The sequence below is a fragment of the Marmota flaviventris genome, chromosome 16 (assembly GCF_047511675.1).
Source record: "Marmota flaviventris isolate mMarFla1 chromosome 16, mMarFla1.hap1, whole genome shotgun sequence".
In the NCBI taxonomy this organism is placed as follows: Eukaryota; Metazoa; Chordata; class Mammalia; order Rodentia; family Sciuridae; genus Marmota; species Marmota flaviventris.
In genome coordinates this window covers 78,831,236-78,853,257 of record NC_092513.1, presented here as the reverse complement: position 1 = coordinate 78,853,257, position 22,022 = coordinate 78,831,236, and the positions used below count along the sequence as shown (strand labels likewise).

At 49.1% G+C, this 22,022-nt stretch overlaps 1 protein-coding gene across 1 annotated transcript in view; it reads right to left on the bottom strand.

Moving 5' to 3' along the window:
- The window catches only part of LOC114081929 (E3 ubiquitin-protein ligase RNF213-like), a 69,074-nt gene that overhangs the window by 19,001 nt on the left and 28,051 nt on the right, over positions 1 to 22,022 (bottom strand). The window contains 22 exon segments of the mRNA XM_071602621.1: positions 309 to 431; positions 1,186 to 1,376; positions 1,550 to 1,763; positions 2,443 to 2,554; positions 4,517 to 4,616; positions 4,708 to 4,877; positions 5,575 to 5,757; positions 5,849 to 5,949; positions 9,102 to 9,222; positions 9,837 to 10,018; positions 10,245 to 10,457; positions 11,691 to 11,845; positions 12,997 to 13,142; positions 15,811 to 15,949; positions 16,188 to 16,332; positions 16,745 to 16,872; positions 17,306 to 17,425; positions 18,153 to 18,271; positions 19,187 to 19,282; positions 19,809 to 19,945; positions 21,567 to 21,831; positions 21,833 to 22,022. Of these exon segments, the coding sequence (XP_071458722.1) occupies positions 309 to 431; positions 1,186 to 1,376; positions 1,550 to 1,763; positions 2,443 to 2,554; positions 4,517 to 4,616; positions 4,708 to 4,877; positions 5,575 to 5,757; positions 5,849 to 5,949; positions 9,102 to 9,222; positions 9,837 to 10,018; positions 10,245 to 10,457; positions 11,691 to 11,845; positions 12,997 to 13,142; positions 15,811 to 15,949; positions 16,188 to 16,332; positions 16,745 to 16,872; positions 17,306 to 17,425; positions 18,153 to 18,271; positions 19,187 to 19,282; positions 19,809 to 19,945; positions 21,567 to 21,831; positions 21,833 to 22,022 (3,350 nt within the window).

Here is a 22,022-nt window from a genome sequence, read left to right as displayed (position 1 = left end):
AATAAATAAATAAATAAAGGTATTGTGTCCATCTACAGCTAAAAATATTTTTAAAAGATTAGAATCCTAAATCCCTGTATCAACATCAAAATAGACACATAAGCATATATGTGGATTGTGAATCCATACAGCTATGGATTTTGCTAATTGTCCTGACATCTTTCACTTACCAGGGAGACCATGGGCATCTGGCATATAGTGTCACTCTAGGGGCTGTTCAGAGGCCCTCTCCACCACACCGGCATCCTTTGACATAACCAAGGTCAGGGGGCCACCTGCATCAGGGAGGATCTTTGAGCCCATCCTACCATCAGAGCAGCCTCGAGGCTGGAGGCCTTGCACTCGAGCATGGCTTTGCCCACTGCGTCACGAAGTGCCTTGTACTTGTCCCCATGCACCAGGTATTGGTCCATCTGGCCCGTGTGGTCTTTCTGCAGCTCAAAAGAAAAGGGTTAGTCATGGTGGAGCGGGTTGAGGTGTTCTGCAAGGCCCATCTCCATAGGCTAAGAAAGACAGCAGACACCACTGGAGGCTGGAGGTAGCTCAGCTGGGACTCGCTGTAGGGTCCAGGCATGACAGTCCTGGGAGTCTTCAGGAGCACGGCTTCCACAGGGTCGGAGAGCCCAGGGAGGAGGGAGGCTGACCCTGGAGCTTCTTGCTTTCTCTACACATGGCACCACCCCAAGCGAGGTGACAAAAACATGTCATCTCTGAGTCCCAGTTGGTCATATTAAAGATGCCAGGAGCTGCAGTGCCATATTTTTTAACCCTAGGACAGTAAGAATTTTCAAATTTTTGAGCACTGGGAACAGGGAAGCCCGAAAGCCAAACTCATTACACTTGTCTCTCAATTGTACCCACCTCTGCCTGGCAGAGAGCACAAGTCACAGCCTGCAAGAGGTCACCTTTTAATTTACTGGAAGCAAATATTTAAGAAAAATACTCATTCACTTTCCCTGAAGTGAAGCCTAGATAAAATGCAGGTGAACAACGAACCAGAAACACACACAAGTGTGCACACACATGTGTCCATGCCTACCTTTGCCCTATAGCAAGTGGCCTAAACCCACCCTGAAGCAGAGACCAAGGACCAGATGCCTGCCTGTGTCCTGCCTGTCGTAAGGGCTGGGAGGGTGAGGAGTAGTGCCCATAGCTGGCCCGCTCTGCCAGGGACCTGCGCCTCACCTGCTGTGCAATGACTCCCTTGGGAAACACCCACTGGCACCGATGGCCCTCCCTGGAGAGGCTTTTCACAAATTCCATCCCACGCAGGCTCGCGAGCCTCCGGACCAGGTACACGCGGTGCCAGTCGTTCCCTGCCTGGGTGCAGAACTGCTGGACGTGCCGCAGGTAGCACTGCTGCTCCTCAGCCAGCTCTGAGAGTGCAAGGAGAAAGCTGGTTGGCGACTGGGGACTGAGGGCCTGCTTCTGGGGAACTCAGTACAAAACACCCAGAGGAGGGGACCATGGTAAGGGCCAGCAAGACCCTAAGGACAGTTCCTGTTCTTCTGAACCTGTAGCTAACTTCTCCAAGGTAGAGAAGACCTGCCTGATCCCTCCTCAAGCTCCAAGAGGAGGTCAGAAGCTCTGTCAAGACACAGGCGTGTCCTGGCCACCTCCTGCAGGTACTCGACAGACACCGCAGTGGCAGGTCCTTGGCCTTGTCTCCCTGAGGAGCAGGTCTGCAGGAAACGGCCTTCCTCCCTCAGGCAGTCGAGTTCACTCCTTGTGGAGTAAGCACTGGTCTTCTCCTGAATTGAATCCTAAGGAACAGAGAACAAGAAAGAAAAGGATATTATACTTTATAACAGGCAACTCCCCAACCTTCTAAAATTGCCAGTGAGAATTCAAGGGAAAATAAAAATCATTATTGTAGATCTGAGTATAAATTTTTTGATTCATAGAAAACAACTGAAAAAGCAAACCTATGAGAAAAAAATGTGTATAATCTTGAAATTTGGAAATAAAAATATGAAGACATTAAAAAGGATTCATGTTCTCGCCAGCTGGGGACGACCATTGCTAACCCTGAGGTGTAATCCTCCAGGCTGTGGTGTCTTCGCTTAGCACCTGCACGCACATGACTGTCAATGTAGTCACACACTGCTTGACAACAGGGACACCTGCAAGAATGCATCCTTAGGGACTTTCAATGTTGTGTAAACATCAGACAGCTTCAGATACTAGGTAAGGATCTCACGAGGCCACCATCACACATGCAGTGAAGGAAACGTCACCAAGTGGCTCCTGACTGTGCGTGTGACATCTAAGAGCAGAGCAATGTCTTTGAAACATCTTTCTTTTTCCACACGGAAAAGAAGCATCTGTTAATTGTACTGAATAAAGCTGCATTCTGTCAGTTTTCAGAAACTCTGCCACTGCCTAAACCATATGGTTCAGATGGTTTGCAGAAGAGAAGCAACAAAGAGGCAGCCGGCGTACTTCCAGGCACTTGATGAAGAGCATGTAGAGTTCGGTCTTATCTTCAGTGATGAACGCTTTCTTCTCTAACAGGGACAAATAGGCCTGGATGTAATCTTTCACTGCTTGGAAGCTGTGAAAAGAGAAATATTATTCCTGGTGATGTCAGGATCACCCTACACAAAAGCGCATCTATTAATCTATTATCCATCTATTTCTCTGTGTGAGTATAAAGGTATGATACATACATATGCAGGTATATACCTTTAACAGCTTTTTATTAAAATGTTTGCACACTCTTGGAGGAATACGAAATTCCATATTGAAGTTCAGCTGTTCGCAAACATTTTGGTTTAGGGCTCTTTTACAGGCTTAAAATTTATTGAAAACTGCAAGAAACTTTTTGTTCATGTGGGTCAAATCTATCAATGTTTATGGTATTAGAAATTAAAACTAAAAAGTTTCAAGAATATTTATCAATTCATTTAAGATAAAAAGAATAAACCCACATGTGTTAATGATGTTTAGAAGTGTGGCTTTTTTATAGTCCTATAATTCTTGGAAGCCTTGTTTAACAGAAGTCAGCTGACTTCCTACATCTGCTTCTGATGCTACATTGAAGCGTATAAAGAAAATCTGGCCTCACACATGATGTAGTTGGAAAAGGAAGAATTTTTCAATAGTCCTTATATATATTTGGGGTTATTCTTTCTCAATACTGTACCAACACTTGAAAAGTGATCATTTCTGAAGGCTGGTTATGGGACCTGATACCATGTCAGTTATTTTCATCATCAACTATATTACAATCCCATAGACTACTCTGTTATGAATTTTTCCCAGTGCTATGGATTGAACCAAGGGCCTCACTGTGTGCTAGTCAAAAGCTCTACCACTGAGCTGCATCTCCAGCCACTGCATCATTTTTTGATTCTGTGACATCAGACATTGGTCATTTGGAAAAGCTTTGGTTTGCTGAGTAAAGCAGATCTTGAGATGTTGGCATCTTTTTAGTCTACAACCTGTTATTGTAGATACCTACCTACATTCATCAACATCACCAGAGATCTGTGGTCTGGTGGTCACTGGTTCAGGCAAAACGGCAAGGCCTGAGAAACGCAGCCAATTCTTATCTGGAGACATTTAGGAGTGGAATTCTTTGAGATAACCACTGTCCTCTGGTATGCAATGTTTTGGATCTACTTCCTGCTTCTACACAACATTAAAAATCACAGCCTCAGTCTGAGGTTTTAGCTCAGTGGTGGAGCACTTTCCCCTCAGGTTTGAGGCACTGGGTTCCATCTTCAGCACCACATAAAAATAAACAAACAAAATAAAGATACGCATCCAACTATAACTAAGAAATATTTTTAAAAAATCGCAACCTCAGGGGTTGAGATTTAGTAAGGCTCATATGTGAAACTGGCATTTGAAAAACTACATATGCACAGTGGAGAAGATGACCATGACTATGGTTGCAATTTCCTTCATGCAAAGAAGCTTTGGCAAAGTTACTGCAACTATGGACATGTTGAATAGGCAAATTACTGTCTCAGGATTATTTTTTAAAACTCTGAGGTCTGGGACCCCCTCCCCACCAAAGGGTCTCTGCCAGCACTCTGAGAATTGAAGCTCAATGAACACACAGGATCAGCCAGAGGACACCACGCTTGAACATCACTGACCACCTGTCTAACTGAGAAAACACATAGTCCACGTGCTGTGGAATCTTGACCTGGAGGACACCGAGGGTAAGGTACAATCTGAGTTACCACCCTGCAAATCACACCCTGGGGTGGCCATGAAGCTAGGGTCAGAACCACCATTCCTAATGCATAGGTTCTGCATGCTTCACCACACCAAGGGTCCTTCCCAGAACTCTGTCTTCTTACTTGTACCGGACCCTGGCAATGCCCAACTCACGTGCCCACAGGGTTCAGTGTCTAAACATAAGCAACAGAGACCAGGTTTCCTCGCACTGAAGAAACTTTCCCAGATCATGAGCTAGGATATTTGGCAGCACAAAGACCAAGCACAGCCCAGCCCAGAGAAGACGAGGCCTCAGACAAGTGTGCCTTCAGGGAGCCGCTCCCACCTGTGCTTCAGGAGCAGCTTCAGCACCACGGAGCGGATGACAGGAGTCTTATCCACAGCATCATCAAATGGCGAGAGAGACTTGGTGTGTTCCCGGTATCCTTAGCCAGAAAGAAAAAGGTGCTACTGCTCATATCATGGCACAAAACAGAGAGGAACTGAATCAAGGTTTAAAGGAAAAAAGTAACTCACGTTGGGGAGCATCTCTCAAAAGCTCCTTCTGCACAAAGAGTAGAGACAGCAGCTCATCAATCACACTCTTCTGAGGAGGGGTACTGTCTTTGAAGCACATGGTAGAAACCAGGTCCATGAAGAAACTGTTGCACATCTGCCGGAACTGGGCGTGTTTCCCAATGGCCACCCTGAGGAAACAGTGAAAACCCAGTCAGAGGATTCAGAGAGTGTTCCCAAATCCCTGCATGCAGAATGATTCGAGATTTAGACAGCAACTCATTTTACATCAACAGATGCAAGTGTCTACTTCTGTTAATTAGCTTGTCTTCAAAACTGCAGGTAGTTCCTACACACATGTCTTCCAGGAACGCCTCCATCATTGAACCAGGCAAAGCCTGTCACAGAACCCCTTTACTGGGAGGAAAGAGAAGGCAAAGCAACCAGTGATGGAGCCCGACCACGGTCTGAAGCCCACAGCACCATAGCTCTCTTCCCGCACCTCCCAAAGACTGGGCAAGAGCAGGTGTGGGGCTCGATGGTAGGGGGCTTGCTTGCCTAGCCTGCACAAGGCCCGGAGTCCACCCCTGTACACAGCACTCAGATGAAAAGGAGGACAGAAAAGCTGTATCTAAGTTTCTTGGGTCTCTTTCAAGGGCTTCATTTATTAGTTTCTGAATTTTGCTGTCTCGAAATGTTGAGGGACATGTGTGTCTTGGGGAGAGAGGAATTCTGAGGTACCCAAATGGGAGTCTCACTTCAGAAGAGTTCTCTGAAGCCAGGCTTTTATCAGATGGAGGTTAATAGAAATTGAATTTCTGAATATTATATTTGAGGAAAAAAGGACAGAAAAAAAGAGGAAGACTTTTAAAAAGAAAAGTGTTTTACCTGTGCTTTTGGGAAACGGTCAAAGAGAACTCCTCTGGCAGGACAGTTAAACAGTAGGGGCAGGTCATGTGCCTGGAGACGAGCCAGATCTTGATGCAAGGCAGGCAGTACGCATGGTCACAGGGCAGACACACAGGGTCCTGAGCATCTCCCAGGCAGATGAGGCATGGCTGCACTCCAAACCTGAAATCCAAGCAGGCGATGGGCTCCGAGGCAGACGCCAGCACCCCAGGGACAGCGATCCCTCCCGCCTGGAGCCCAGACCCCCTCTCACCTGGCCAGGCTCTTGCTGGCTTGCTCCTTGCACTCACAGAGAGTGGTCATCACAGCCACAAAGGGCCTGTGGGTCTTGAGGTCAGAGTTCTCCTGAAGACACTGAGGAGAAAGGCCTGGTGAGGGGTGGCTCCCATGGAGGAGGGGCAGGGGTCAGCCGTGCCCTGGGCAGCCCAAGGCCTCAGGGACTCTTAGCAGTTTCCCACCCTTTTATCTCTTTGTGGCTCTGCTGCTTTTAAAAGAGAAGAACCAAATTCCCAGTGTCTGAATTTTCCCTCTTCCTTCCTTTTCTTTTCAGGTCTGCCCCTTCCCTTCCCTGAATTTCAATCTTTAAATGATGATAATGGGATGACCATTGCGACACACCATTAAGCTCTGAGAGACCTCAGCATTTTTGTGATATTGGCTTTAGATCCTGTTTTATTTATTTACTTATTTAGAGATGGGGTCTTGCTGTGTTGTCCAAGCTGCTCTCAAACTCCTGGACTCAAGCCATCTTCCTGCCTCAGCCTCCTGGGGAGCTGGGACTACAGGTAGGCACTGCCACCCCTGGTTATATCATATTTTAAAGGAACAACACATAGATCCAGTTGTGGCAGCACAGGCAGCCCTTTCTGATTAAGTGTCCCCCCTCCGCTCCCGGGTAACCACATTCCTAAGTTTCTCTGAGGTCTTGTGCGCCTGTGTAAACATCCTGCCATTGTCCTGTGCCATTCTAGCCTTTAAACCCTGCGGCCTGGGAGGCCCCACTACAGGCCCAATTCTGTGAGTTCCTGGTTGGGAGCTCAGCTGCAGATCACTGGCATTAACCACTGTATGGCAGCTCCCATGAATATTTCAGGTACCTGTCTCCAGTAATGGACATTTAGTGTGTATTTGGGTTTTCACGATTCTAAAGAGTGCTGTACTAACAGTCTAGCGTATGTCTGCTTCAGTAAAAACAAGAAGTTGGGCTGGGAAGCAGCTGGGTGGCGCAGCACTTTCCTGGCATGAATGAGGCCCAGAGTTCCACCTGAGGACCACAAAATAAATCAAAGTGTCTCCAGGACACTCATTTAGAAATGCACATCTGCAGCAATGCAGGATAGTGAATTTAATGATTTAATGGCTGTTTCTGAGAGTTTGTGGTCAGGCCTGATACTGAAGCCAGAATTAGATAGGCTGCTGGGTCAATTCAGAGAATGGAAGGATTCAAATGTTAATGCCTTCAGAACACTTCCCTCCACCCTCACCAAGATAACCTGCCCTTGCTCCAATATGTTGCTAAGGTAACCTGTCCCAGGGACTGTCCCTCCCTATAGGGAGTTTTAATTAAGCCCCCTTCCTGCCCAGATCACTCCACTTTGACCCCTCCAGGCCATCTGCCTCTCACCTTTTGGCCATCCCACCAAGCATCTTCTGGGCCTAGTCACTTACACAGGAAGGAGAGAGATAAAGGAGAAGAGAACAGGAGAACAAAGGAAGCCTAGAACATATAAAAAAGGCAGAACACCCTCACTTCTTGGGATACCAGGATACCGGCTATGGCCCCCTTCTCCCTTCTGGGAGAAGTCTATGTTACCCATTTTTAAATATGCTTTATATGCTTGCCTCTGCGTGTTCCTCTAATGTTCAAACTTCACCATGTAAGGAAGCAAAACTTGTCACTGGTAACTGTGGTATCAATGTTAGTACTGATGTTCTATAAGGGCATTATACAAGTAAGAATAGTTCCCTATTGCTATTTTGCCGAGGGTATATTTTTTCTAAATCATACATTTTGTCAAATGTTCTCTTTACCTTTTGAAATCATTATTTAGAGTTTATTTTTCTGCTTATATAACTGATGACATTCATAGATATTTTTTAGCCATCCTTGAATTCTCAGGATTGATCAAACCTGGAAATGATGTGTGTTTATTATCCTGATAAATTTGATTTGTTAACTAAAAAACCAACTCAGCAATGGATAATGGACTTAGACATTTCTCCAAAGATACATAAATACCTGAGAAGCACAAGAAAAGGTGCTCAGCATCACTAGCTATTATGGCAACGAATATCTAAACCCTCTGAGGACTGGGGTAGTAGCTCAGTGGTAGAGCACTTGCCTAGCATGTGTGAGGCTCTGAGTTCTATCCTCAGCACCACAATAAAATAAAGGAATAAATAAAAGTATTCTAAAAAAGCTCTTCATTATTAAAACATTATTCTTCATTATTAAAAACAAACTTCTTAATTATTAAATTCTATTAAAATTCTTAATTTTTAAAACAAAACAAAACAAAAACCTCTGAACCAGGCAAGGTGGCACATACTCAGCGATAAAGAAGCCTGAGGCAGGAGGATCACATGTTCAAGGCAAGTCTCAGCAACTTAGCCAAATCCTGACTCAAAATTTAAAAAGAGGCTGAGATGTAGCTCAGTGGTAGAGCACCCCTGCATTCCATCACCAGGACAAAAAAAAAAAAAAAAAAAAAAGAGAGAGAGACAGAGAAATTTAATAAATTGATACTGTGAGTCACCTTCTAGTTATACATCCAAAAGAAGTAAAAGCAGGCCTCAAATAAGTTGGTGAACACCAAAGTTCACAGCAATCACAACAGTCACAAGGCCTCTGACATGCTGATCAAGTCTGGGTATGCCAATCTATTTCCTGTGTGCCTGCCTGCATTTCAAAGGCTGCATACCTGCCTACAATGGCCTTTCTCAGACACCCTGACAGTGGGCACTCTGGAGGTCAATGGCCTTCCAACCACAGGATGAGATCACACAACAGTTACCCTAGCCCAGGTCATGGGGTGAAAGAGGTGGGAATCTGGTTGTGCTGAGTGACCATTGTTGCCAGACAGCCTGGCCACAGAGATGGTGGCTTTCTCTGAGGGGCACCGGTTGTGCTATCATCGGCTTTATCTGGTGTTGGGAGCAGAGGCTCAGTGGTTTTCTATTCCCGTGGTCCAATGAATTGCGTGTATTTTGAAGTCCCCCGCTCCAGTGGCATTCTCCTGCATCACTTTCACCCTGCTCAGGGTGGTGGTGACTTTGCCCCTGAGGGCTAGGATGTTGGCCTGCTCTAGGTCAGCTTGGAGGTGGGTGGAGCCTAACTCTTCAGCTCTTGCAAAGCATCCACAAGCAAGTTTCCTGCCAAAGTCCCGTTCTACACAGTCATTATTATCCCTAAGTGACATGCCACGCATGATACAGCAATCAGGCAGGGCAAACTCATGAACAACACACGTCTCTGCATCCCACCAAGAGACATGCCCAGTGCTCACCTTGTCCAGTGAGAAGACGAACTTGGTCACCAGCTGACACAGCTCAGGAATCTGGCTCTCGGTCCCCAGGAGCACGTGTTCCACAAAGAGTGCAACGGGGAAAACACGACTCCACTGGGTCCTGTCAAAAGAGGGTGTCACACACTCAGCTCCAACAGAGAACTCTGAGACAGGAGGAGGGGATGAGAGGGCAGGTGTAAGGCAGCACGGGAAGGGGAGCTGACAGGAGGGGTTATCCACCAGCCCTGCCCTCAGCACTCCCCTGGCTCTCCATGCAGGCAGGACTTTGGGTCTCACTTTGCTACCTCAGCATGCTCAGCCACTGTGCTCACTCTCTCATAATCCTGCACACAGTGAGTTCCTCGTGACCCTCACAGCCCAGCACAGGTTGGGACCCTCCCCACCCCTGAAGGCCTGCCCTCTGCTTGCCCTGCCTGCCCCTGTCCGTTCCAATGGCTCCCTGCCACCACAGTGGTTCTCCAGGTGCAGCCGAATAACCTGCCTTTCTGGGGCTCTGGGGCACCATGGCCTCCCTGCATGTGGTTCTCCTCTTTCTCAAGCATCTAACGAGATGCCTGGCACTGGACAGGGTTCATCAAGCGCAGAGTGAGTGCACAAAGAGCCCTGCCCGTGGCAGGAGCACCTGCTCACCCTGCTGCCAGGTGAGCCAGGACCTGGAGTCCACTGATGATCACAGGCCGAGCGTGCCGGGGAGAGCCGGGCTCTGGGTCTCACCTGACCTCCGCAGTGACAGCTCTGGCTGTGCTCCCACTGCCTCGCAAGTACCCATCCGAGCAGACGAGCTCCAGCGGTATGGACAGCTTCTTCACCAGCTGCAGCCAGGCCTGGGGACTCGGCTTCAGGGTGTCTCTTATCAGCATTTCAGCACAGGCCATTGCGGCCAACACATCTAGTGTCTGGGAAGAGGAGAGTGGTCACGGGACCCCACAGGGCCCCTTAGGCCAGAGGTCCTGGCAGAGTGTGTCCTTGCATTCCAGGCTCCTAACCTGCTCCTTTGGGTCTTGGGGTAGAGGAAGCACTATCCAGCTGTTCCCAACACCTCTGGGCTATGCTGACTCCCAGGCCCCTAAAGGGTCTCTCCCTGTGCTCCTGGGGACAGGCGCCTCCCAAGGGGGACTGTACCATCTCATTGCCAGCCATGTCATGCTTCTGTATAACTTCAGTGAGGCTCTGCAGAACCTGTGGGTGGATGGTCAAGATTCTGGAGAAGTTGTGCAGCCGGGTCCTGAAATGCTGATAGGCCAGGTGCACCCACGGCAGATAGAGCCCTTCCTCGGGCCTCTCTGAGGCTGCTCGCAGCTCACAGACACAGCACCACAGCGCCATCTGCAGAAACTGGGGTTTTGAAAGGTTTTCAGAATGAATTTTTTAATTATAAAGAGATGTTTTCCTGTGGGAAATCAGAACTATTCAAAAATCACAAAAAAGAGAATTACAACCCAGACTTCCTATCTTCCGACTGCTTTTCAGTAGAGCCTCTAGCCATTTTCCTAGCTGTGCCTTTCCTCAGAATCATCCTCAAATCAAGATCACTGTGTTCCTGATTTTCTCCACTCAAGATTAGATTATGAGAATCCTCTATCACTCATTATCTGTGCAAACATTGTTTTTCAATGGTTGCAAACAACCATTTTAAAATGGACATACTGTAATTTGTCCCTTCTTCATTTATTTGGACACTTAAATTGTTTCTAATTCTTCATGATCAGACACAAAGCAGGAAAACCTTGCTGTGAGCACCTGCCTGGCCTCTGCTGAGCAGCGTTGGGGGGGCAGGCTCTCCAATCACCCTGCCATGTGACCACTGCTCTGCATCTGCCCAGGAAGCCTGTAAGCCCTCCCTTCTTTTTGAAAACAGTTTTGCCAGATGAGCAGTACAACTGGCATCTAGAGACTCTATATGTTCTCTTGAGTCACTGGTAGCGCTGAGCATGTGAGCAAAGCTTTCTAGAAACTTGCACGATTACACCCTGTGTAGCTGGCTTGTAACTTCTACCCATTTTAAAAATAAGAGTATTCTGCTCATTCTCCGCAAACCCCTCGCTAACCTTTCGTCATGCTGGCTAGAGTATATTCTCTCATATTCTCCACCTTCTTTTTCTGCTCTGCGTGTGACTACCAGGCAGCTGAGTTTCCATCTTGGGCTGGGCTCTGGCTCTGCAGTCAGCACTTGCCTGGTGGGACTGAGGCTCTAGGTTTTCTCCCCAGCACCCAAAACAAAACCTATCAATCTTTCCACTGAATTTCACTTATTATTCTTACCTTAAGAGGTCAGTTACATATTTATCTTGATTTTATCAAGAGAAACTCAACAATTTCAAGAGGGGTGATACAAGGAATCTGGAGAGCTTCTCAAGGTACTAGAATGTGCATTCCTGGAGGCCTTGGGGAGTGACGAGGATTGGCCCTGTTTTCTGAGCAGCTCAGGGGACATTCTCAGCCTAGCGTTCTGCATGGCTTCATTCTGTTCCCCTACATGGTAGCACTAGCTCTCAGAAGCTGAGTTCCCGTGTTTGCCCCCAGTGCAGACCATGCAACTTCCACACATGACCTTGAGTGGATACCTACCTTCAGCTCCTCCCAGGTGGACACTCTCATGGTGAAGAGCAAGAAGTCCCTCAAGTAGCACTGAACCAGCTCCTGCTGCTGCTCTCCAGGAAGCTTGGCAAGAAACATGCCCAGGGGAGTCTGCTGGAAGATTCCTACCAACTTCTCTGACCGTCCTGCAGGGAGGAAGCCAGAGTGGCTTGAGACAAGTGAAGCCACAAGCGGAGAGAAGCTTGCTCCCCAGGAAGGAGAGCCATAGGCTAGAGCAGCCCCTGGGGGTGACTCAGACACAAAGTGATACTGGTGGCCTTATGGGACTAGAGAGTGGTGGATGTATAGACTAGGGGACCAGAAAGGAAGGCAGGATCAACATTCAATTTAGGCCATGCTAGCCCCAACAGGAAAAAACATCTGAGGGAGTCTGAGTTTTGTGCTGCACGTCTATTAGGTGTAATGGGGCTCAGTAACCCTGGGTTCCCAGGGAATCAGGACTGAGTGGGCTACTCATCGGGGCTGGGGCCAGAGACTATGCCCACCAGGGAGATTTGCCTTCCAGCAGATGGGGAGCTGGCTCCCAGCTGCACACTCTGGTGGACCAGCAGGGTTGGGTAGGGCATTGCCCCAGGAGAAGAAACACCCTCTCAGCAGGGAACAGACTGCTTCACACTGGTTCAGGACACGCAGCAGAATACAGACCCAGGAAAACAAGTTCACTTTGAACATACTGGTTCTCTAAGTAAATGTTGAAAAGATGGTTTCATGTGTACATGAAAGATGACTTCCAAAAACACAGCCCTGCCACTGGCTTTTCTGGAATGACTATGACCAGACTCAGCCCCCAGCAAGTGACAGCAAAGCACACACTCTCTAGCCTGTGCTACTCAGGATGGACGAATGGCTTAGCATGGAAGACGGGGACACACTCCTTTCATTGCTAGCATTTGCTGAGAAAGCTTAAAGGGGACCTCCCTGGGTCTGAGCCTCAGGACAGGAATGGTCAACTTGCAGCAGGTAGCAAGCCCCGTCCCTGCTGGAACATGCTCCAGTTCACCAGCCTGCTGGTCAGTGCACTACTAAATCACCTCACAGGCTCACTTCATGGTGTGACTTACAGGCTTCTGACCTCCTGGTGACTCTCACTCCTTCATCAGAAATTTCAAAATGAAGGCAGGACATGAACTTGAGCCTATTCCACATGCAAAGTGTGAAAACCACAAGTCCCAGAACTTACCAGGTGCTGGCTGCTGTCTGCCCACTGATGGTCAGGCAGTGTCTCTGTGGATAAAGGCTGCTTCACCAGGGCTGCGTTGGGTTGAGCAGGTCTCACCTTTTACATCCATGATGTACTGGGCCTGGACCCAGAGCTCTTCCACATAGTCCCTGATTCTCCAGCTGAAGGGGACGCTGTTGCAAGCACCCTCGGGAAGGCTCATGTGGTTCTGCATCACGATGGAGGACATCTCACTCTTGGATCTGCAGTGAGCTGAGGTGAACGACAGGTGAAGGTGCTGTGGGCCAGGGGTGGCTCCACGGTAGAGTGCTTGTCTGGCATGTGTAAGGCCCTGGGTTCCATCCCCTGCACCACATCAAAATAAAACAAGGCTGCATAGACAGTTGCTGTCTCCTTTGATGGCCAGGACTCCTGCTGAACAAGAACTGGTGGGCTACCTCATAACCCCTGTTTACAGACAGAATGAAAGCAGGCCACCTATGCAGGGCCTAGGAGGGGCCCAAAACTTCAGGCAGAACCAAGTCTCCAGTGCCTGCGCCTGTCCCTCTCCTGCACCTTATTGGCCTACATTCCAGAACTGAAGTCCCTGCAATCTGAACAGGAAACTTGGGAAGGCCCCGCACAAAATAGGGATGGTGAGTCTGGTCTGATCAGAAGCTCGAGGTTGCCATCTCTGTCGATGAGAGAGATCATGCTGGCCAGCAGAGGGGTGACTGTGCCTTGGACTCGCTTCCAAAGGGTATGCCTGCAGCAGAGTGGGACAGGGGACAGGGGACAGTGGCTCAGTATCACAGCCAGTGCTGTTCTTGACACCTCCTTCCTCTGTGTCAACAAGCCATCTAGCTTACAAGCCAGGGCTGCAAATTGAAGTTTCTATCACTTTTAAGTACAAGAGACTCACAAACGTAATTGTCTTAAGATTAGTTAGCAGGCCTGGATAGAACTTAATTCTACATCTAGTAACAGTAACTAGTGCCTTGAAAAGGTGAAGAAATATTTGCTGCATTTTTAGTATAAATTTTTTTTTCAGAACAAGCCTACTAGGTTCTATAAACAAATCAAATAAGGACCAACTTCACTAAAAAAATTAAATAAATATTTTAAGAAAAAAGTAGCTATAGATGAAATATAATAAAGATGAAGAGATCAAACTAAATTTGATACAAAGTTAAATAAGAAAACATTTTTATCTAGAATTCAGCTTTTCTTATAGGTGTTTCTGTAACTAACCCTGAGTACTTTAGACTGACAGTGCTTAATTGGTTAAATTAACTATATCTCACCTTCATGCTAAAATGATATATGTTTTACATAATGAAAAATGCTACAATTTCTCATGATAAAAGACAAGAATTAATAAATATTTGTTTTGGGGAAAAAAGTGCAGCCCTTTGTAGGGAAATTTTTTTTTTCTGGATATATAGTACACAGGATTCTAGAGATAATTTAAACACATCTACTGAGAAAAAAAAATCCCATTAGGCAAGGACAATGACCTTGACTTAAGACCCCAGACTAGAACACACACAGTGGATATGGGGGAGGCGGTGAAAGGGGCCCTGGGCCAGAGCAGCTGAGAGTCCTGAAAAGTGCTGCAGAATAACACAGTCACCGCAGGAGGGTCTCCAAGAGACCAAATTTAAAACAACTTGAGAATCAAAAAAAAAAAAAAAAAAATGAAGGCAACAGGCTGCTAATATGATGAACTAAAAGGACTCCAAGGAGGCCGGCTGTCTAGCCCCAAGGGTATGTGACATTAAGTCGCGGACACACAGTGCTGGTGAAGTGTCATGACATCCTGCCAGCCTCAGAAATGGGCACTGAGGGTACCATGCAAACAGGTCCAGCTGTTCCTGGGTGTTGCTGGTGACCACGGGGAAGAAACTGGTCCCGGGTGCGGTGGAGACCATGGGGCAGTGAAAAGGGAGGCTGGCGAACCCAGCAAGGCCAGAGCAACAGTGGCAAAGGGGCCATGGGACACGGCTTGGACATGTGCTGGGAAAGGGAGACAGACCATCCAGGGAGACAAAAGCATGTTCAGCTTCTGGGCTCACAAACTTCCTTCAGACGGTATAACTAGGAAAGAAGTCAAGGAGCACTGCAGAGAGAACTTGAAACAGAAAACTTCCTGTGGTGAGGAAGCCAGCACGCATGGGCCCTGGCCTCCCAGGACTCTGCCATCGCCCACATTCCCCCTGTGGGCCACGTGGGGCAGCAGGCCTGGAGCCAGGGGGTCAGAAGGGCAGAGCTGGAGGGACTTGGAGAACCTCAGTGGCCTAAGATCACCCTGCCAACAGGTGGTTTCAGACCCTCAGACCGCCATCTGAGACCCTGAGCAACCCTCCTGTCCCCTAGCACAGGCTCCTCAAAGGTTGTCTCAAGTCTGAAGAAAAGGGTCACGGTATTATAGAAAAAGGATCACGGATAATAAAGGACACTCCTGGGTCCTATTTTTGTACTTGCTGTTACTTCAAGCTGTAGGGCTGGGAAGATAATTTCTGTTACTTCCCTGCACATCACCATCTCAATTTTAATAACCTTGAATGGCAAACCTGGCTTTGGTTTATGACAGGCTGGCAAACATCCTATGAGAACAATTATTTTTAAAGTTTTCTATTTTGAAAAAAAGTTAAGGACACAAAAGCAGAGAAAGGAAGCCAACCATCCCCATGACCACCATTCAGATGGCCAACAATCCACCAAGACCAACATCCAGGTGGCCAGTAAACACCCCAGGACCACCACCTGCATGGCCAACAACCCACACATGCCCACCATCCAGGTCTGCTTTGGGCTCTTGGAGCAAAAACATAGCTCCGCCCCCCACAGAGGTGGAGAAAGAAACACCTGGCGGGCTCCTTCCCCTGGGACGGTACAGCAGGCCCCTGCACTGCCTGCGGCTGGCAGTACCTGAAGGTGCCGGCCTCCTGGAGCGCATCCTGGTTCGCAGCCTCTCGCCCCACCCACTCCTTCAGAGTGCAGAGCTGGTTCTCTTCTTGCTTCTTTAGAAGGACAGAGAGGCGCATCTTGGATATCCGCAAGAACGCGGCTGTGAAAAGGCAGAAGGGACATAATTTGGTCCACCTGTGGGCACCAAGTTGGAGGCTCTGCTGTGCTGCTTGACCAGTTCCCCTGCAGAGGGAAGCCACAGGTCCTCTGGCCAGGCCAACTCTAGAGCAGAATTCATGAGATGTCCTGAGATCCCCGCTATCTACTCAGCCACCTGATTCCCACTGCTCAGGAGGGGCCTGCTGGACTAGGATGAGAAGCAGGGACATGACTCATACCACTGCACACACTGTCCCCATTCAAGAGGCTGAGGAGGATGGTGACTCTCCTCATGTTGCGCGGGCAGCTCTCCTGGTCCCTGAGCATCCCCACGGCACTTTGCACACAGCTCCTCAGCAGTCTGGTGGTGTCCAGGACCTGTGCCTGCCAAGGGAGACAGCACGTCGTCTGCTGCTGCCATGTCCAGGGTGGGTGAAAGCTACGTTACCCACACGAGAAGGTGGCCTGGTGTCCACCTGCCCAAATCAACAGTGACCAGTCTCCATGGCGAAGCTGACCTACTGACCTCCCCCGGCTGATCCCTGTGTGCTGTCCAACCCCCAGAGGACCACTGGCAAGTGGTGGCTGACCTCACGAATTTGGCCAGTGGTTGGGGGACAGCTCCTAGAGCTAACTAAGAGCCTTCATAAAGAAGGGAAAGGCAGATCTTGTCCTGGTAAGTCCCCTACCCTTCCAGCATAAAGAGAAGGCAGGACTCAGCCTGCCGCTGGCACAGCTGCCTGTGCTCCTCCAGATCAGCCACCTGCAGCCAACAGGGGAACAGAGGAGAACTCACATCACTGCCCCGCAGGTCCGCGGCCTCCCATTCCATCTCCTCAGAAACTTCCTTTTCCGTTTCCATTTCTGCCACCTCCCCTGACTTGCTGGTCTCTGCCTCCATCACCTCCTCCTGGTTGCCCTTTGCTGCAAACGAAGGGAACACAATCAAGTCACCACTTGGAGAAGGAAGGGGGTGGGTAGTACCAGGTCTGTGCCTAGGCTGAGCCTCTCCAGGGTTTCCTGTCCCAAGCTTCAGTGGCAGCCCCAGTTAAGGGGACATCCGTCATCCACTAGTCAGGTGCCCTACAGCCTGGGCTGAGGGCTGGCACATGACCCACAGCACACCAGCTGATACACTAGGTGCTGCTCCTTGGCCTTCCCAAGGCTCTGGTTATGTTGACCATGAGCCAGGCAGTTCAGTGCCACATTCTGAGTTCCTGCTGAGGGCAGGTGCCAAGACTCAAAGGGGACTCAAATGTGGCAGCCCTGACTCCAGCTTCACAGGAGGCTGCCTAACTTGGCACCTTTCACCTGCCTTTCCTCCCCCACCTCTGCAGTCTGCCACCTTGCAACTCACACTTTGGGCTGCCTCCTGGCATGAACAGCTGGCTGATGGTGACACTCTGCAGCTTAGTCACATCAGCAGCCATGACTGTGGACCTTCGGAGGTCATCAATGTGCACAGACTGCCACAGCCCTGTGAAGAACAAAGCCACCAAGTCTTCTCACATCTTTCTGCTTTCTTCTTGTCTGTCAGGAGCAGGGGCACACCTCTGTTCAGTTGCTCAATCACACTACTGTCAGAGTGATGATGGGTACCTCAAAGCCTACATCCCCGAACACACCAAAACCCATCAGACTCCCTACATCACATCAGCACACTCACCATCAACATGGGTGTTGAGGCTGATTTATGTAGTCATGCAAAGGCTCCATGGATCCTGCCCACAGTTCTTTACGTGCATCTTACCGTACTTACTGTCCCATAATTAGAAAGTGCTGCAAGGTGCTGACAGTTTGGTTTTCCATCTATGAAATTCTTATTTCCCTCTTTCTAAAATACCAATTGTCTTACATAAGCCAGCTAGTGACCTTCCACAGAAAAAGGGATGGACTGATTTGAACACAGTACTTCCCCAAGGAGCAGGCAAAGGAGTCAGCACTAGGGCTGGTGTGAAAGGGGAAGATCTCTGAGTCATTTGTATAATGAAGAGTGGGAGCAGGAGTGTGTCCCGTGCACTCCTGAGGTAGACCAGGCCATGCTGACACAGCAGCAGCACGCCCCAGAGCAATGGCTGTGAACAGTGAGCCCAGAGAAGCCCAGAGACAGAAGGGGTTGGTGTCTGACCTAGACGTGGGCAGCATGGAACCCCAAGAGGCAGCCCAGACATACTTAAAGACAGTCACTCATCTTTTGGCCCTACCTCCATGGAATCCCACGTAGGATGCTCTGTTCCTCATCCGGGACAGTTTTGTGATGAAGTAGACGAAGACGCAGCCCTGAGTTCCTTGTATTTTGTTTATTTCATTAATAGCAGAATACCTATTGAGAAAACAAAAATCAAAACAAAGCAAGCAAAGGAGCAAAAGCTAAGGTGTGACATGGCTGCCGCGTGTCCCAGGAGCTGTTGGGGCTTTACCACATTCCACACAATGCCAGGGGCCACCACATCTCTCATGAGAGGAGAAGGGTGGCTTCCAATTGGCAGGATCACTTCCTACCTCTCACTGCTGATCAGAACCCCCACCCGCCCTGCAGGTCTCAGGGCACCCACATGCCAGAGGTTGGGGCTTACTGGCCTTCCCATTTTGAGAAAGTACAGTGTGGTACGGTGGCCCTTGCACACCCAGTGGCCGCAGACCACCTCCCTATAGGATCTGGCTGGGCCTTAACTTGTACTAGGCTTCCAAGGGCTTTAAAGGGGCAGAAGTCACTCTTAATTACATGAGGTAACAGAACACAACAATTATGAAAGCAACAGATTTCTGGACACCACAAAAATGTTCAATAAATATTAATTTATTTATATTGTCTTACTGCCCTTAAACTCACGATAAGTTCTTTTCTTTCTTTTTAGGCAGTACTGGGGATCAAACCTAGGGCCTCAGACATGCTAGGCAAGTGCTGTACCACCAAGCTACATCTCAGACTGAATTTTAATTTTAATTATGTGATTCAAAATCAAAATGATCAAAAAAAGGACTGCAAATGCAGCTTTAACACATTCTCCTAAACACTACAAAAATTCCATTATTGACGCGTCTTGCATTCCACAATTTCTGTGCCATTACTGGCCTTTTCCTTCATCCTTTACTCTCTAGCTTCTCTAGCCCAGGTTAGGAGCTGGGAGGGAGAGTCATTCTTATTTCTACACTGTTTTCATGGAAAAAATTCTTCAGGATGCCCTGGGGAGATTTTGGCTTCCTATGTTTTCCTAGAAAACTACTGAGAACATACTTAGCTGACGCAATGAGCTGAGCACTGTGAGCGCCATCATCAAAATCCATCTGGACAATGAGGATTTTACGTCTGGCTGTCTTCATTAAGCTGCTTCTGAAAGAAAAAAAGAATCACCCAAGTGAGTCGTCTGTCCTATAACATGGGCAGCTCAGGAGGCTAAGATAGGAGGGTAACAAGTTCCAGGCTAGCCTCAGCAACACAGCGAGACCCTATCTCAGAATTAATAATAATAAAAATTAGGACTGGGGATGTGGCTCAGTGGTAGAGCAGCCCTGGATTCAATCCCCAGCACAAGCAAAACAAAACAAAGCAAAAAACATGGATCACAACACTCCACAAAGTGAAGGGAAACACAGGCCATGCAGATCCCAGCATCCAGGTGGGGTCTCCCTCTACAAGGTGAGGATGCAATCCACTGGAGAAGAAAAGGACCACACAGTGTTCAGGAGACAGATGGACACAGCTGTCTTACAACTGGGGCTAGAGAAGCATACCAGGAGGCTGAGCAACGAGCCTCCATAGTACTCAGAGTTCCTTATAAATGGTTACCACACCCCAGCATGTGATACCACGTTCCCAGGGCAGGGGCCAAGGGTGATGGGCAGGCAGGGCACCTCACCGGACTTCCATGAGGAACGAGTACTCAGTGTCAAACTGCTGCAGTGACAGGATCACAGGCCTCAAGGCCAAGCCCTTCACTTCTACCCCTAGGGCCTCGCAGTCATGGCTCGTCAGCAGTCTAGAGAAGGTGGTGACCTACAAAATGGGCACACAAGCCATCAGCTGAATTTCAGCAAGAGCACAGAGCACCGGGTCAGAACCCAGGGCCAGTGGGCACTCAGACAGAAAGAAGCCCAACCCAGAGCAGTTTTTATATACAAGGAGTGGCTGAGGCGAGCAGAACCTCCAGGGTCAACAGATGGCCGAGAGAAGACTTGCCCTGACTAAAAGTTGCCTTGATCTCCTCCTGAGATGTCAATGTCTCTCTTCTTGCTTTTTCCCTACCTGGGAGCCTCCTGATCCTTTAGGGCTCAGCACAATGCCATTTCTTCTTGTAATCTGACTTCATGCTATCAGGAGTTAGCCACTGGCAACGCTCCCTCCCCTCAGTAGTTCTCCATTCTTTGCCATGGACCACACCCCATAGTGCAAACCCAGACACCACCAGGCACATAGGACCTCAGCTCTCCAGACCCCATTTTTTTTGTACCAGGGATTGAATGCAGGGGTGTCTAACCACTGAGCAACAACCCAGCCCTTCCTTTGAGTATTTATTTTGAGGCAGGGTCTTGCTAAGTTACTTAGGGCCTCGATAAGTTGCTGAGGCTGGCTTTGAACTCTCAATCCTCTTGCCTCAGCCTCCCAAGCCACTGGGATTACAGGCATGTGCCACTCCACCTGGATCTAGACCCCTTCTCTGGGCCTGTCCTTACTGACAAGCTTCCTATTCCTACATCCAACCACAGCAGACATCCAAACCTATTCAAACCAGAGGTCACCACTGGCTCCCAAACCCAGCGTTCCTTCCTGGGGTCTCCATGATGATAGCACAAAGCGACAGTGAGCTCAGGAAGGCTGTCCTCCACCTCGTGCCACCCTCCATGGAATTGATGATCAGCCCGGCCATGCTGCCTGCTAACCATTTGCAGTTTGCACCATGCCAGAAGCTTCCTGACAGATCTATCCTCTCAATGTCACTCTCTTACTCCACTGTCTTTCCATCAGCCAGTCATCGGGGCCTGTCTACGTACACTTTCATCCATAGCTCCTCTCTGTGCAGTCAAGACCAAGCTCAAGGCTATCCACAAGGCCCTCCACACGTCTCTCCACCTATCCCATCCCCACAACCCAGCACTCACAGCTTGAATTCCAAGCTCCGTCAGCAGTCCCTTCCTGGTCTCCTGCACAGATGCAAATTCAGACTCAACACCTGTGCCCCAAGGATCCCTCTGCCTCTGACGCATACCCAGCCAGCCCTCACAGCCGGCCGGTGTCTTTTAAGGAGAACCCCCTATGATCCATGCCCCCACCTGGCTGCGCAGCTTTCACCCATGACACTAAGGGCACCTGAATGGGAGGCATCCTCGTCCATTACTCTTAGGCTGTCCAAGGATGAGAAGCAGGCCAGTCACTTATATCCCGGGTGGGCCCAGCACTCTGGGAAGTGAAGTTGTGCCCAGTGCTGCTGTCAGAGGAGAGCTCTGCTCACAAACAGGTGAGAGAGACCAAAATGGACTTATCCTCGTTGTGCCTAACATGGAGGGGACATACCGGTTTTCCAGACTGAACAGTGCCTTCAACGGAGTTGAGACCTTCTGGCACCAGAGAGCAAGGGCTCTTGGGTGAAAGAAAAAGGAAAGGCTGTGGGGGCAGTCACCTCTGTGAAGATGGCGTGGCGCTCCAGGTCCGCATTGCGAAGTTGGTCCTGGAGGAAATCTGCAAAGGAGTGGTGCTGCTGCTTGTTCCAGTATTCCTGGGACAGGGTCTGGGCAGCAAATGAGCCCAGCGTGGAGGTGCTCAGCTGCACCACAGCATCTGGTGTGGCACAGTGCAGCAGGATCAGCTTGGCCTCCTGAGATACTCTGTGATACAGCTCCTGTGTCAGGTCCCCGGGGCCCTGCCTCTCCACAGCCTGCAGCACCAGAGGCACAGGCGTCAGAGTGGTAGCCGATGAAGACGTCAGCAGGGCTGTACTTGTGCCCAGCCAGGAACTGATGGGCCTTCACGTCAGCGAAGTCCTCTGCCCACCGCGTGAGCTCCTGCACGATGCTCTTCTGCCACCCCTGCAGCACCGAGCTGAGGTCCAGGTAGTGCTTCTCCAGCCGGTTAATGG